Source organism: Ictidomys tridecemlineatus, chromosome 4, assembly GCF_052094955.1.
Source record: "Ictidomys tridecemlineatus isolate mIctTri1 chromosome 4, mIctTri1.hap1, whole genome shotgun sequence".
NCBI classification, from domain to species: domain Eukaryota; kingdom Metazoa; phylum Chordata; class Mammalia; order Rodentia; family Sciuridae; genus Ictidomys; species Ictidomys tridecemlineatus.
Window position 1 is genome coordinate 143,062,783 of NC_135480.1, and position 15,572 is coordinate 143,078,354.

The following is a 15,572-nucleotide window of genomic DNA, read 5'->3' on the forward strand; positions in this document are numbered from 1 at the left end:
GCACAGGGCAGTGGTAATGAGTGGACACAGCCAGCTCCTCAGATGTCCCACACCAAGTGCCCTGGGGAGGAGGGTGACTCCTCAGTCCCGAGAGGTTAGAGGGACATGAGGGCTGGGAGCAGCCGTGGCCCTGCTACCCTGTGGCCCCTGGCACCAGGGCTCTTCCATGGTCGAGGATTCCGGGGAGTGGTTCCTTCCTGGCAGCTCTGTGTGCCTCTTCATCCCAACTGCACAGACTGTCGTCTGCTGGTCCATCCTTCCCAATCTGAGTTTTTTAAACATGGCTTGAAAATACAATCTGTCTTAATTACTAAGATTTTGTCCCTCCTCCCCCCACTTTTTAAACGATGGGCAAATGCCTCCATTCTGGCCTTGCTCAGAATCTGTTCTAGAGCCCAGCTGGGCTCAGGGCAGGGTAACTGGGGACCTTGATGGCTGTCCAGCAACTCCTCACCTTACTATGCCCAGTGCTTTCTGAGGAGCTATTTGTGCTTTGCCAACCTCAAAGTCTCTTCACTTAAACCTGCTCCTGAGTCAGGGAAGGGGGAGAGGGGAGGTGAAGGGAAGGATTCAAAAAGCAAAGAAAACAAGAGAAGGAGGAGGAAGTGGCCAGTGTTCAGTGAACCCTCAAGTGTGAAAGGCTAATCCAGAATCACTCAGTGATCACCACCATGAAAGCAGATGGGGGTGGCATCGCCTATTACGCAGATCCTCACCCTGACCACCTCCCACAAAGCCTCACTTCCTGAACCCAAGTGACCTTCTGAAATTTGCCACTTTGCCTCAGTTCTTGGCCCTATGCCTGGCCCATGCCACAGCCTCTGCACACCATTAGCTTCCTTCCAAAGTCCCCACTGACTTCTCACTCAGAGACATGTGCCTTTCCTGTTTTCAAGTGAGAGGCACTGGTCCATGTGCCCAGTAAACAGAAACAAGTGGAGGGGGCTAGGAGAGGTTCCACGGCATTTGCATGTTGCACTGGAGAGTTTGAAAAAAAATGGTGAGGTTTCGGGGGCTCTGATGTGAACCAGAGGCAACACAGTCCTTGGAATTCAGTAGTACACAATGTTCAGAACAATGCTCATGGGTTTGCCATGCTTCAAGAAACAGAGTGTTGAAAGAATCTTATGTTTTAAGATGTTTGACAACTAAATAGCAAGCTGCTACCTATGGCCAAGTCATACACATTTTTGTTGATTGGAGATCCCCCTCCTCCTCCTTCTCCTCCTCCTCCTCCTCCTCTTACTCCTCCTCCTCCTCCTCCTCCTCCTCCTCCTCTTACTCCTCCTCTTCCTCCTCTTCCTCCTCCTTCTTCTATCAGGGATTGAACCTAGCAACACTTAATCACTGAGTCACATCCCCAGCTTGTTTTTAAAATTTTATTTAGAGACAGGGTTTTGCTGAGTTGCTTAGGTCCTCACTAAGTTGCTGAGGCTTGGAACTAGTGATCCTCCTGCCTCAGTGTCCCAAGCCACTGGGAAAATGGGCATGTGCCACTGTAACTGGTGATTGGAGAATTTTTCAGAAGAAGAAAAAGACTGATTTAAATGTAAGACATCATTTTCTCAGTGGCTCTCTCATGGAGAGGCTGGGAACAGGGAGAGGAGTTTGACTTGGCCTTCACTGAGTCCCAGATTTTTTCTCTCTGGAGGGATGAGTGATACTTTTTTTCTAGGTATCCCATTTGTGCCTTGCTGTTTATGTGGACTCAGTCAAGACCATCTCTCTCTCCTGTAGTTTCCTCACCTTTACGAAGCCCCTTACTCCATCATCAGAGCTGGGTGTTTGCAAGGAAGGCAGCAGCAAGAATTCTGGCCTGGGAGAGAAGACAAGGTAAAGTTCCCCAAATGCTGAAGTGTTTGGATTATTGGATTCTCTTTATTTTTCCCAGTCCTGGAGATCTGGCTGCTTTTCTCTTCTGTCCCCACAATCGCTCTTCTGCTTGGGTTTCTTCTACCTCTTTCAGATGCCTGAGGAACAGGTGCTTCCTGTCAGGGTTGGTGACTGTCATTGAAGTCAGCAGACATCTACTCTCAGTTGTTTTTCAAAAATGTTTTAACTGCTAGTGACTGTGGAAAAAGAGAACATATCATAACACAAACAAGAGAACTCCATGTATTCAGAATTACCTTTCATTGGTTTTAGTCATCCTTGGTAGGTTTGGAGGAATGAGTGGGGGATAATGCTTATGAAAGAGCAGTGACCTGTGTGGTTTGGAACTGACACAGAATTACAGTAAAAATATGTACATAGTATAATTATTTAATTACACATTTAATAATAGTAAATACACAAAATAACCTCAAAGTCACCAGCATTTCTTAGTTGCATGTCTCTAGTGACACTTCATATTTCCATGTTGGCTTGCTCTTTCCCCCCTGTACTTCCTCATATACTGCTCTTTCTCCTATCCTCTTCCTCTTGATGCCCCAGCTCACCCCAGATGAACTTTTCACAGACCCCAGGCTGGGAGCTTGCTCTTTATTTTATATAAATTAAAACTGTGTCCTTCCTTCCATCCGCACTTCCTAGATTTTGCTCTTTCCTACTGAATTTCTCAATAAAACGCCAGCAATAATGCCTGCAAAACACTGCTCTGGGATGATAAAAAGCCTCCTCAGGGGGTTGGAAGGGAAGAAATCTGTTTGTCAAATTGTGAGCCACTGGTTATAGTGTCCTTTATTAGCACTGGAAGAGGGAAAATGCAGAGACACTTGTCTGCTCATACGTTCACGTGCTCACAGAAACGAGGCCTGGGTCATCATACTCCCCAGTGTAATTTTTGCCCCATTTTGGTCTGAAACAAAGATGCCAAACTCTTTGGGTTCTCATCAAGAGTGCTAGTGCATCTTTATTCAGTGTTTTATAGTAGCTCTGGCACTTGATCCTCTACCTGTCCTACCCAACTCCTAGGACAGAGCTTTCAGTTAGGAATTTTGGGTCCTTTGTAGCTTTTTGAAATTACAGCAGTGATGAGAATAACAACAGTGAGGACAATTATAACTAACTTTCACAGGGCACTTGCTCTGTGCCAGGTACCATGGGAAACACTTAACATTGATTATGTCCTCTGATTTCCAAGGGCTAACAGAATTGTTTGATTCATCTATTGCTATCTCACAAATTGCCACAAAACTTAGCAACTTCAAATAAGACACATTTATTATCTCACAGTTTCTGTGGCTCATGAATCTAAGCATGACTTTGAGTTTACTTCAGGGTCACTCAATGGAAGTGTTGCTTGGGATTATAGTCATCTCAAGTCTCAACTGTGCGAGGAGCTGATTTCAAGTTCGAATGCTTGTTAACAGGGTGCAGTTCCTCCTGAGCTGGTGGACTAAGGGTGTCTGCTCTTCACTGGCTGTTGGTTAGAAGCTGCCCTTGGTACTTTGCTATACAGGACTCTCCAGTATGGCAGCCTCCTTCTTCAAAGGGTGCAAGCCAATAAAGCAATATAAAGAATCTGTAAGCAAGAGGGAAGTCACCATCTTTTGTAGTCTAATCATGGAAGTGATAACCCATCATCTTTGCCATATTCTCTTGGTGAGAATCAAGTCAGCAGCCCACATGCAAAGGGAGAGAATTACTTGTACATGGATATGGATACCAGGAGGCAAAGATCATCAGGGATCATATCAGAAATGTGACATCTGAAGACCATTTGGGGAAGGAAGGAGAAAGAATTGTTTTAGGACTGCAGAGATAACATCAAGTCCAGATGCTAATTTCTCTAGCTTTTCTTGAAGAATTACCCACTAATTCAGTGAGGATTAAGCGACCCATGTCCTTGGCATCAAAAAGACAAAGACTAGGTGTGGTGGCACATGCCTGTAATGCCAGCTACTCAGGAGGCTGAAGCCAGAGGTTTGCATGTTGGAGGTCAATTTCAGCACTGTAGTGAGACCCTGTTTCAAAATAAAATAAAATAAAGTGCAGCCCAGTGGTAGAGCACTTGCTTAGTGTGCATGAGGTTCTGGGTTCAATCCCCAGTACTACAAAAGAAAAAGAAGAAGAGATGAAGGACCTCTCTTTAATACCTTGGATCATTTGAGGGTTCCACCCACCAACAAAGAGCAAAAGGCTGCGTGAAGCCATTCCTCGGTACACAATGTGGCATTTTTAGGTCCACCCTTTGGGTATATTACAGTAATTCTCAGTGGTTAATGAATAGCTTCTCAGTGGCTCCTTCGTTTAGTTGTCCAAAGGCCAGTTGGTCCCAGAACACATAAAGCTGCGAGCTGGGTAATGAGCACATTCTCTTGTAGGAAGCCTGGAAGCAGAGGAGTGGCAGGGTCAGGCTGCAGGTTCCGGAGGTGCAAGGATGCAGAACAGAGCTGGCCTAATTCTCTGCACTCTTGCCCTCCTGACAGGTTTCCTGATGATCTGCCTGGGGGCCTTCTTCATTTCCTCAGACTCTATATTCCAATGTCCAAGAAACTTGATCATGGCATATTCACTTCTGCCTCTGGGGTTTGTCATCCTCCTGGTTGGAATTTTCTGGAGCACCTACCGCCAGGCAAGTGGGAACAAAGGGGTGTTCAGCCATGTGCTCAGACGACAACTTGCTCACCAGGACCTGCCTCTGGCCACGGTGGACAGGTAGGTGCTGAGACCTGGAGGGAGCAAGAAGGGCTGAGTTGTGGAAAAGCTGAATGTCTTGAAATCCTACAGCAGGGGCGACTTACAAGTCCCATGGGACTGTGTGTCAGGACCAAAGCTTTATTGTTGTGAAATTTACTCCTGTTAGTCATTGGAAAGAATGCTGTTATCCTGGGGAAAACCATGAGGTAAAAGGAATTTTCTTATCCCTACCATCACCTGGTGAAAACCCACCTGAGCATACTTCAGAGGCCTAAGCATACTTCAGAGGCTTAACTACTCAGCTCTTTTGTTATATCATGAGGGTTGTCACAAGTTAAAGGGAGGCAATGATTAATTTTTCCCTATCACCTGGTTACCAAGTTATAAGGAAAGTTAAGTCCCAGACTGAATTCAGCCACAGAGCCAGTGAGCATGCAGACATGCAATCAATTCTGTAACCTCTGTGACTCGGGAAGTCCCAGCTTATGTATTCTGGTGTCACCTCATGAAGAGTCATTCAAGGCAAGAAGGTAATGTCCTGGAGTAACATTCAGTTAACCTTATCACTTCACAGGCAAGGAAAACTGTAGCAAGACATTGGCATCCTTGTGAATTGCCGGTAGGAATATAAATTGTGTAGCCACTATTTAAAAAAAAAAAAACAGTATGGAAGTTTCTTGAAGTATTGTATATAGAATTGCTATTTAATCCAGTGATTCTATTCCAGATATATATACACAAAAGAATTAAAAACAGGGACTCAAACACATGGGTATCTATCAATGTTCATAGCAGCATAATTCATGATAGCCAAAAGGTAGAAGAAAACCAAACATCCATCAGTAATGTATGGAGAAATGAAAATCAGCATGTAACACAATGGAATATTACCCAGCCTTAAAAAACAAAACAACAACAACAATAACAACAATAAAATATCCAAATCATGGTACCTGCAACAAGAATGAGCCTTGAAAACACTATGCTAAGTGAAATTGTCCAGTCATAAAGGATAGACATCGTGTGATTCCACTTACATAAAGTACCTAGAGGAATCAAATGCATAGAAATAGAAAGCAGAACACTGGTTATCAGGGCCCACCAGAGTGCTGGTGGAAAATGAAGAATGATTGTTTAATGAGAGCAGAGTTTCAGTTTGAGGTGACAGAAAATTTCTGGTGAAGGTCGCTCAACAATGTGAATGTACTTAATCCCACTGAACCATACAGATAAAAGAGTACATTTATGTTATACGATTTTACTACGAGAAAAAAAGATCCAGTAACATTTAGTATTAGTTACCTTCTAATTCTTGGGCAAATACAGGACTATTTTGGGATAAAATCTCAGGTATCATTCTTAGGACACAGGCTGCAAGTGTCCATAAGTTCTTTCACCCTCTTCATGCAAGGGAGGGGAATATGAAAGTGTTTTAGTGATTCTGTGTGCCTTAAATACAAGTAATCTTACCCATGACGATCCATTTGTGACATTTTTTTTCTACGAATTAATGAGATACTAATTACAATAAGCAAAATCCATTTTTAATGCTTATCAGACTAACCAGCAAGGTCTCTGGGTTTGATTAAAAATTAAGATAATTGAAATGATTATAGAAGATGCTTCCACAGTGGTGGTGATTTTTGTTTTTGGATAAATGTTAGATGACTTCCTCTAGAGTGTAAGTCGTTACGGAAGTGACTGGGTGCCTTTAGGATGTAGTTTAAATTTACTAAGATGTGCATAAGATCACACTGTGCTGAAATACTTGAAAGTAAGTCATAACTATCATGACTTCCTACTTTATGGTCTCTTCCTGCTGCACTCTGAGATGCTCAGCTCACTCAGAATGGACAGCTAATCAAGTTGGGAAGTTACATTTCTCAGAAGCTTTGCACTCAAAATAGGTACCTAGGTAGAGGTACCAAAGCCGTTTCTCCAGTGGCAGAGTACAGGATCCTGGGAATGTGAGTGGCAGTAGAGGGAGGGTGGATTGGGAGGGGTAGATGGGATTTGGGGCTGGAGGCAGTCATCCTGGAGTTGCTCAAATCACTCTAGGAGACGGTTCACCTTTTTGTCCTCAGCACCCTTACGTGTAAGTCCCATGACTCAGCCATGGCTATTCCAAGCGAAGGCTGAGATTTATGCCGTACAGTAGACAGCTCCTTCAGCTATTTGGCTTTGGGCCTGGTAACATTTTGGAATGGAGTTGTGGCCACAAATGGCAGTCCCAGTTCTGTTGTGGTTACACATCATAAACACTCCCTGTTGACACTGGACAGACTCTCTCTATAAATACACAACTCCAACAAGCTCAACCCATGTCTCTTCCTCACCTCACCCTCAGCCCCAATCCCATTCATGTCGGAGAAGCCAGAAGGATTTAGCAATTAGCAAGGTTGGGCAAGATTACCAATGAGCCCTGGCATGAATGGTTCCTTTAGCCTTTGGCCTATTGACATAGAAAGGGCTGCAGCTGAAATGTGGCATGGTTGGAGAAATGAGTGAGTTTGTATGCTCCTTGGAAACTAGTAGGTGAGACTCGAAAGAGTGTCAGGAAAAAGTGGTGGCATTTATATAGTTCAGGGACCTGCACATTGATTTTCATTCATTATTTTATTGACCGTGAAACTCTGATACAGTAAGTGGAGTGGAGTGGAAGATAATGTGTGTGAATAGGGACATGGATGTGAATGAGTGAAGTGCTGGCCCCCGAGAGAAGTCCATCCTCAATGTCCCAATGTCCCCTACCACTGATAAGGATCTCCTAAAGAATGGCCCTGATTCCATGAGTGAGCAAGAGAGAACTCATAGCCTGGAATCACAGGCTGGAAAAAAGTGACTAGAAGGATGTATTTGATGGCTGATAAAGGGGTTCTTCTGGAAGGGCGGCACATTTTTTTTTATAAAACTGGTGATGCGAGACAAAGTACATCTGTTTCAAAAATCAATGTTTCTTAGCAGTTTAGCTTCACACTATGTGAGCTGAGACAGGCATAAAGTCTTAAATGATGCATGCATTACAAGGTTTGTGGCATTTTGTCCTGCAGGCCAGACTTCTACCCTCCAGCTTATGAAGAGAGCCTTGATGCTGAGAAACACACCTGTCCTGCAGACCCAGAGGCCTTGGACATTCCTCCACCTCTATACACAGAGACGGGCTTTGAACTCCAGGGTGAAAATGGTGCCCACCCAGAGGCCCCACCATCTTACCAAGCATCTGTAGCAGACCTGGTGTCTGCAGCAACATCAGAGGATGCTGAGAGGCCAAGCCAAGCACTGAAGGCAGGACACATACTCGTGGGAATGAGTTGCTAAGGAGCAAGGCAGCCTGGGTCAGTGGGAGGAAAGGCTGCAACAGGGACGCTGCCCAAGAGTGCACTGTGCCACGTACACAGCCAGGCAAGGGCAACATGGGGCCCCTGGCAGGGTGTGGCTAGCACCAAGTGGACATTTCAGAGAATTCTCACTCCCCACAAATCTTCAGAGCCTTGGGGCCAGGCAAGTAAAGGTGGTACCAGGACAGTTGTGCTCTTGTGGGACTCCCCTCTCAACTTCAGCACCAAACAGTGAAGAATACATGCGGCTTGCTGGGGCAGCCATCAACCTAAGAATCAGAGAGGGATGTGTGCTGGGAAGGAAATATCATTGTCATTTAATTTTTGGCTCAGCATCTTGTTATCGGGCTTCATAATTATGCCCATGGACCACCAGAGTGGCACAATAATTCACGCTATGAGAGATATGCCCTTGGAATTCGCCATTCATATTTTGCATTATTTTATTTTAAGTATGTGTATTTTATTCCCGATGTAAAAGGAAAGCAACCATGATGTTCATTTTCAAAAAGGCTCAAACACAAAATGTTAAATGAGTTATTTTTAGAGGAATTTTTCATACAAGCAGATAAATAAGATTTCTTATAGACTCAAATTGAACAGACAAAATACTTAATTCATAAAGCACAGAACTGGGGGTGGGGTGGGAGAATTTGTACCAGCCATAAATGGTATTAATTACGATTTGATGTAAATCTTGTGAAGTTTAAAAAATATTGATACGTAATTCAAGGAATCCCCGGGTGTATATGTTCAGAATTTGAAAGATGAGTGCCTATACTGACACGCCAAGATTACCAGAAATTTCTTTTGTGTCTAAAGACAGAGGTCTTGACTTCTAGGCTCGGGACACTTATTTTAAAACCCAATGGTTCCTCCTCAGTTTCATTATGTTTTATTGTATTTTTAAGACAATAGGACAAGTCAGGTGGTAGAATGCTGGAAAGAGATACAGCCTGATGCTTTTGAACTTGGATGAGGATATTCATCTCTCTGGCCTCAATTTCCTCTACTGAGTGAGGCTTTTGTGCTGGGATTAACATCTGACAGTTCTGGCCTGCTTTTTATATGGCAGGCTCTGCTATGAACTCCTGCATGTTACGCAGCCCCCATTCCATCCTTAAGAGATTGGTGCTATGATTATTCCTATTTTACAGATGCATAAAACTGAGGCTTTGAGAAGTTAAGAAAGTTGCCCAGTAATATACAGTGCTTTTCAGGAGGGAGGGTGAAGGAGAATCTGTGGAAAGGTGTGGGAGGACCTACTCTCTTTAGACTTTTGTGCTGAGGTAGCTGTGTCTTCCTTCTTTCCTTCCAGAGAACAGTTGGAATTTCTCTCCCTGTTCAGAATATGGGCCCCAACAGTAAGTGGAACTCTGAGGGTTTGCTGCAGTATCTTCCAGCCCTTGGAGAGGTCTCAAAGGTGGCTTTAGGGTCAATGGACTTCTCAATTACAGTGTGAATAAACCTACCTTGTTTTCTGCCAGAAAGGGCCTTATCTGAGTCTGGTTTTCCTTCATCTGGTCATTATTGTAATGATGAAGGACTCATCCTAATGGGTGACAGCCATGGTGATTGGCACAGGAGAGTCTTTGGATAGTTGGAAAGAAGGGTGTAGATCTTTCAAAGAAGAAGGTCAGCAAGATGGGATGGCCATTATGGCCTCCTCTTCCCCATCATTACTGAGTGCACAGGGAAAGTATATCCTGACAAACACACAGGAAACTACAGAGAAGGAAACCCTCATCCATGAGGCATACAGTTAGAAATCTGTAATTTGAACCCTCGACCATGACCACATAACTAGACATGAGGTTCATTCATGGTTGTCCAATAGGTAGGTGATCACTTATTAGCAATGCAGTTTCTTTCTTTCTCGTCGTCTCTTTCCATCCTACTAAGAAACATTCTCTGAGAGTCTGAGCATATTTACTGACCTAAATAGGAATATTACTGGGACTTAACCCAGAGTTTGCATGTGTAATAGAGGATTTTTTCCAACTGTGGGAATCAGGTGGAACATAGGTTAGCTTTAGTTTACAAAAGAAATTGTTTTAATCTCTTTATGGCAATAAATTTTGTACTCACACTTTCTCTTTTGGCATTTTTTTTGTATCAGAAAAAATTCAATAGAGGAACATAAGTCAAAGTGTCATTCTTCATGAAACTAACACAGTATCAAGATGAGTTCATCTCTCTGAAAATCTAAACACAATTGAACATCAACTATTGATTCAGAAAATAATCAGGGTGCTTCTTTTTTAAAAAAAAATATTACTAAGTATTTAATGACATCTAAAAATATGCACAATGACTTGAGTGCTAAGAACATGGATATTACCTAAAGCAAATCCTACATTTGAGAGGTCTAATTATTAAAATTCACTGAATAAATCAGATGAAAGTGTCCTATTGTGGTGGATAATAATACTTTGGTCATTCCCTAGAGAATTTACCAAAGGGAAATAGATATTGTATTTAACCTTCCTTCCCAAATTTTGGATACAATGCCTGATGATGGATTGGGAATCATAATTCCATGGAGGGCATTTAGACTGTGAGAAAATGAAAAGAGGAAATCTCCCTACAGAGATCCTTGCTCTTTTTTTCCTCTCAAATGTAAATGGTAGGCTCTCCAGGTAATGGGAAAGGAAAGTGTTCAGAGTTGATGACCCTCCAGCATTATAATCTCATAATGTTTCTTTGAGAAACAAGTTTAAATAAATCCCACTACTATCTGGAAGATGAGGATGATAAGATCAGTTATAAACTATGCTGTATCTTTTGCATAGCTGGGATGTTCTGGGTTCAACTCTCCATGCAAAAAACTCATGAGGGCTTCTACTAAGACACTATCCACCTTCAAGATTCTACTTAAATATATTGCCTTTGATGAAGCATTGCTCCTGCTCCAGCATGCAGGAAACATGCTAGGTGCTAAAAAACATGAAGAGATGATAAAGACATGGATTTATATTTCATGTATTCTATCAAGTTCCATGACAACCTAGGTTGACTCACATACCACTGAGTTGTCAACTCTATGAAATATTTCTACTCCAGCTGGTTGGAGCGGAACAGGCATTCTGCTAAGCTCTGCTGCCTTGGGTAATCTCTTGCTCTTAGTAACTGTTGAAGGTCCAAACACTGATTTACCAGCAGTTACATTACAACATTTCCAAAGGCACACAGTTTCTCAGACCCTCTACGCTCAGGAATAGAAATCTCAAGGCACATGTCTGGGATTTCAGCCTCCTCCTGTTTTGAGAGAACCCAGGACATGATCCAGCAATGGGACTGAGTTATATGCTATGTCATTACCCATTCCCGCAAGTGCTTTCCAAATTCCACACACTTGCCATAATTAATGGATTTGGCTGCCAAAGCAAATCTCGTGCCATCAGTTGACCCAAGGGTGACCAGTCAAAAGTCACAATGCCATTATCCTTGTCATGGCTTAGGGCAGCCAACTCTCAGCCCAAGATGCCACCCTGAGATTGTGCACCAATCTGAGGCTTCCTGTGAAGAAAGCATTTATGGCATGTCCAAACCCATCAGCCTATAACATATAGAATCATGCAACACTATTTGTTCCATAATACCTTGCACCTTGGATCAGTAAGGTCTGACAAATGATTTCACTTGAATTAAAGACTACACATTTTTTTAAAATGATAGCTAATAAACTCAAGAATCCTAGGTAAGGCAAAACACCTTTTGTTCTGGGAAACTGGCTGACATGCAGCAGCGTATTTAACATCTATGGTCCCCTCACTGAATTAACATCTGTGTTCCCCTGGCATATGCATTTCCAAGAAGCTCCTGAGTGGGTGGGGGTACTGTACTGCCCTGATTGAAAACCACTACATTATGTATATTAGGGCTTGTCATTTTTCTGGAGGCACATGTTATAGAGAGTGAGCACTCCGTGGTATAAGATCACCAGTGTGGCCCTGACTGCCACCATACTTCATCCATAGTCTCTTCTATATTTGATTCTTGTGATTTCCACAAAAATTCTTGGACCTCTCAAGTCATTTACTTGTAAAGACTGATGGTTGGAGCTCCATCTTTAAGAACACAAATAACATTATGTGGGAAAGACTGATTTCCTACATTCCACCTCTCCTGAGAATAAGGCAACAGAAGCTTGAATTTTATGTAAGGCAGAAATAAAAACTTGGCAATGTGAACTTGAGCAGGTTCTAGAAAGAAGCTGTATCCTAGAACCACTGAAGGACCTTCCCTTTGGCATTGTAGCTAAGAAAAAAATCCGTAAAAATATGTGGTTATGCAGCTGCTTCTTTCCATGGCTGAGCCCAACTGCTTTCTCCACTACAGCAATAACACATTGCTTTACATCCATGTCTACCTCAACTCACTCTACCAAACCAACCTCCCACCAGACTCAAAAGTCTTCTGTTGATGAATCCTAGTTCCCAATTCTAGTCTTTCCCTTTGCTCCATTCATCCTAGTGGAATAATATAGCTACAAATCCCATGAAGCCCTCTTCTGCAGGAAAACACTCATTCCTCATGTCTTATCATTTGTGGATTCCCATGGAACACTTCATATGTCTCTATTGTAAACATTCATGTCTACCTGATTATCTGTGATTGTCACCACCTCTTCACAATTTACAAATGTTACACAGGCAGGAATAGTGTTTTATGCTTTCCCTACTGCACCTTACACAGGAGTCTGCTTGAAGTAGTTGCTCAACCAATGCTTGCTGAATGAATGAGTGAATGAGTGAATGAACTGATGGGTGAACATATATTTGAGATACACAGCTCTATGTTGAAATAAATGTATAGAATATTTAAGTGGAGACTACATTTAAACTAAAAAGTTAGAGATGGTCAAAAGTTCATCTAAATATTTTCTCACCCAGAATTCATACACTTAAGAATGCACCTGATTTTCCTGACCAACACATCACAACCACAATGAATGAATGAATCAATGATTATCAGGGAACTGAAGACATAATGAGAACACAAGCTAAAAGGCAAATTTTATTCTCTTGGTGGTGTACTTTATAACTACTTCTTTAATATCTCAGCTCAAAACCACTTTCCTAGTATTGTGAAATGAAGGCTGTTACAATGAAAGACTAGAGGCCATCTTCGGTTTTGCTGACTCCCAGAGGCAATTTTGAGCAATTCAGATTTTTTGTTCTATTTATTTAATAAATTCCCTAGGTCATAATAATCAAAAAAGAATGCTTGTAAATATTCTGAAAGACAGATTTATCAGCATAGGTGACTACTCCTGGAGTTTCTCAATGGTGAAACAAATGAGCTGAAACCCATAACCCTTGTATAAGGTTAAAATAAGGATTTCTTTCTTTCTTTTTTTTTTTTTTATTGGCTACTAAATGTCCTAGCAAGTTTTTGTCAAAAGCCTAGATAGGAAATGGAAACAAATGCCTTGCTGGGAATGTTTCCTTGCTCGCACTAACCTTGACTACAGCAATAACACATTGCTTAACAGTCAAAGTGCACTAGGTCACCCCGGCAAGTGACACCATCAGGATCAGTGAGCGTGCCGTTCCCAAGGAAGCAGATATACGCAAACAGGTCCAGGCCCAAGTGTCCTGAGTGCAGAGGAGGCTGCTAGACCTGCAATATTCTTTCCCTGGACAAAGTAAGCCAGATGTGACCCTTTGCTTCCCCAAAGGAGTCCCTACCCTCTCCTTATCTCATCGGGCCATATTCTCCCACCAGCAGCATTTTCTTCCAGAATCCATCTCATTTCCTAATCTTACAGCATTTCATTCTCTCTTTCTTAATAGCCATTACAAGGAAGATAAAAACTGGGTTTCAACAAGTACATTAAAATAGGCCCTTATTGGGAAAGTCAGAGACAGCATGCACAAGGTGTGGTGGTATTTTTGTCTCCTTGGGAGGAATTTATGTAAACTCATGTATTAACCTCTGTGCTGTCATTGACAATGGGCCCACTGGATTTAAAGCATTCATTTGCACAGTCTTGTCAAGAAACTCCTTGCCACCTGCACAGCAAACGACTGCATTTGAAGGAATGCAGCCAGCTCGATAGCTAAAATAACATTATGTACAGAACGAGGAACACCCGTTGATATGTTTTGTTGGAAGTGTTCCACTGTGATTTGTAGGAAGCTCTAGAAGGTGTGAAAGAAGGTGTACAAGGTGTGGGGAGCATATGCCATCAGGTAGTTGGCAGTCATGAGGTGGGTTACTAGGAGTTCTGACACCTTGTCTCATCATAGACCTAACCTAGGATGACCCCTCCTTCAGGCTGGGGAGGTCTTCCACCTGCTCAGGGCTCCCAATGGCTTAGGGTTGGCTTAATTCTGGCACTGCTCTCTCTTTTGTGATTTTATGACCTTTACTCATATGGCACCAGAGAAGTCAGGGATTGGGATTAATGGGTTCCTTGTCCACTTATTTTTTTTTTTCTAAAAAGGGAAGGCCCCTTTGTGTGATAAGATATAGATACCAAATGATAATGAAAATGACAACTAAAGACCCTGATGCATTTGGAGGAACTGCACAAAACCAAAATGAAATGAATCGGTTTTCTTTTCCCACCCACCCCTTACCCACCCCCGCAACAGCAAAATATCTTTTGGGGTTTTTTTGTGTTTTTTTTTTTTCATTTTTTTTTTCTTCCCAAAGTCATAAGAGGCACAAACAGGTAGCAAGAAAGCATCGTGAAGCAGCTCCGGCTGAGTGCTCTCCTTGGCCCGGGTGAGCGATCTCTCCTGCACTCAGGTGATGACAGTGGGTCCTCTGCGGCCAGTTCTCTCGTGAATCTGGGATATTTTCAGGGCAATGGCTATGAGAGGGCTCAGCACTGCCTGGAAAAGAAGGAAAACCATTGTGAACAACTTGAACTAGTCACAAGACAGAACCTGTAATGGATTTCTTAGCATCTGGCTTCAAATTCCAATTTGCTGCTCAAAAGCAGCCATGGAGGGTAGGACAGCTGCCTCCTATGGACCCTTGTTTTCTTTACCTTCAAAAGAGATCGGAGTACTCAGAGCACAAAAGTAGGGTCAGAAGATGATGATCCCCAAAGTCTTACCCAGCTCCAAAGGAAATTTACCCGATATAGAGAAGTGCACCAGCCAACCACTAGAAGAACTTGACAGCATGTAATGAACAGAACAGTGGATCATGAATACAGGAAGGTCAGAAATTTCCAGTCCTCCTCTGGTATGCCTCCTTCCCAAGTACATCCCCATCCTCCAGCCTCCACTCACATGCAACTCAAGGATAAAAGCTTATCCTTCATTCTAAAACCATCCTATTATCTGGATTCAGTTTCTATTTAAAAATTTGATATTATCCTAATGATTCAAAGATGGGCCAGTGCATTGGCTAATGCTGCAGAGATTCCCGATCATTCCTTCCCATATTATAACACTGTGGCTGTTATAAGGCCCATCATGAGAAACGTCAGTGCTTCCAAAGTGAACAGAGGTGGAGTTGGCATAGAGTCCAAAGGACTAGGATCTTGCAAAGGTGAAAGACACAAAGAGGATTAAGCATCATTTCTTGCCCTTTAATGATAATCCTACCATGAGATTGAAGCACTGTTTTCCAAACTGTGGGGCACACACCAATTGTGACGATTTTAGATGGTGCATGGACACGGTATTACTT

At 42.6% G+C, this 15,572-nt stretch overlaps 2 protein-coding genes across 2 annotated transcripts in view; one reads left to right on the forward strand and one right to left on the reverse strand.

Moving 5' to 3' along the window:
* The first annotated feature begins 4,222 nt into the window (after nucleotides 1–4,222).
* Nucleotides 4,223–10,008, forward strand: Tmem252 (transmembrane protein 252). Its single transcript, XM_005324093.5, has 2 exons — nucleotides 4,223–4,599; nucleotides 7,632–10,008. The coding sequence occupies exons 1-2, from the start codon at nucleotides 4,322–4,324 to the stop codon at nucleotides 7,897–7,899; spliced, it is 546 nt and encodes a 181-aa protein (XP_005324150.1). The 5' UTR covers nucleotides 4,223–4,321; the 3' UTR covers nucleotides 7,900–10,008.
* Nucleotides 10,009–12,925: 2,917 nt separating this feature from the next.
* Pgm5 (phosphoglucomutase 5) overlaps nucleotides 12,926–15,572 on the reverse strand; it is a 163,021-nt gene continuing 160,374 nt past the window's right edge. The window contains exon 11 of the mRNA XM_005324092.5: nucleotides 12,926–14,764. Coding sequence (XP_005324149.2) covers nucleotides 14,675–14,764 — 90 coding nt within the window. The 3' untranslated portion in view covers nucleotides 12,926–14,674. The remainder of the gene's footprint in view (nucleotides 14,765–15,572) is intronic.

What these genes read in the sequence shown, in the direction of transcription:
- Tmem252 (XM_005324093.5), top strand. Translation starts at nt 4,322, where the DNA reads ATGCAGAACAGAGCTGGCCTAATTCTCTGCACTCTTGCCCTCCTGACA. An exon ending in CCTCTGGCCACGGTGGACAG is followed by an intron (nt 4,600 to 7,631) that starts GTAGGTGCTGAG and finishes TTTGTCCTGCAG; the next exon opens with GCCAGACTTCTACCCTCCAG.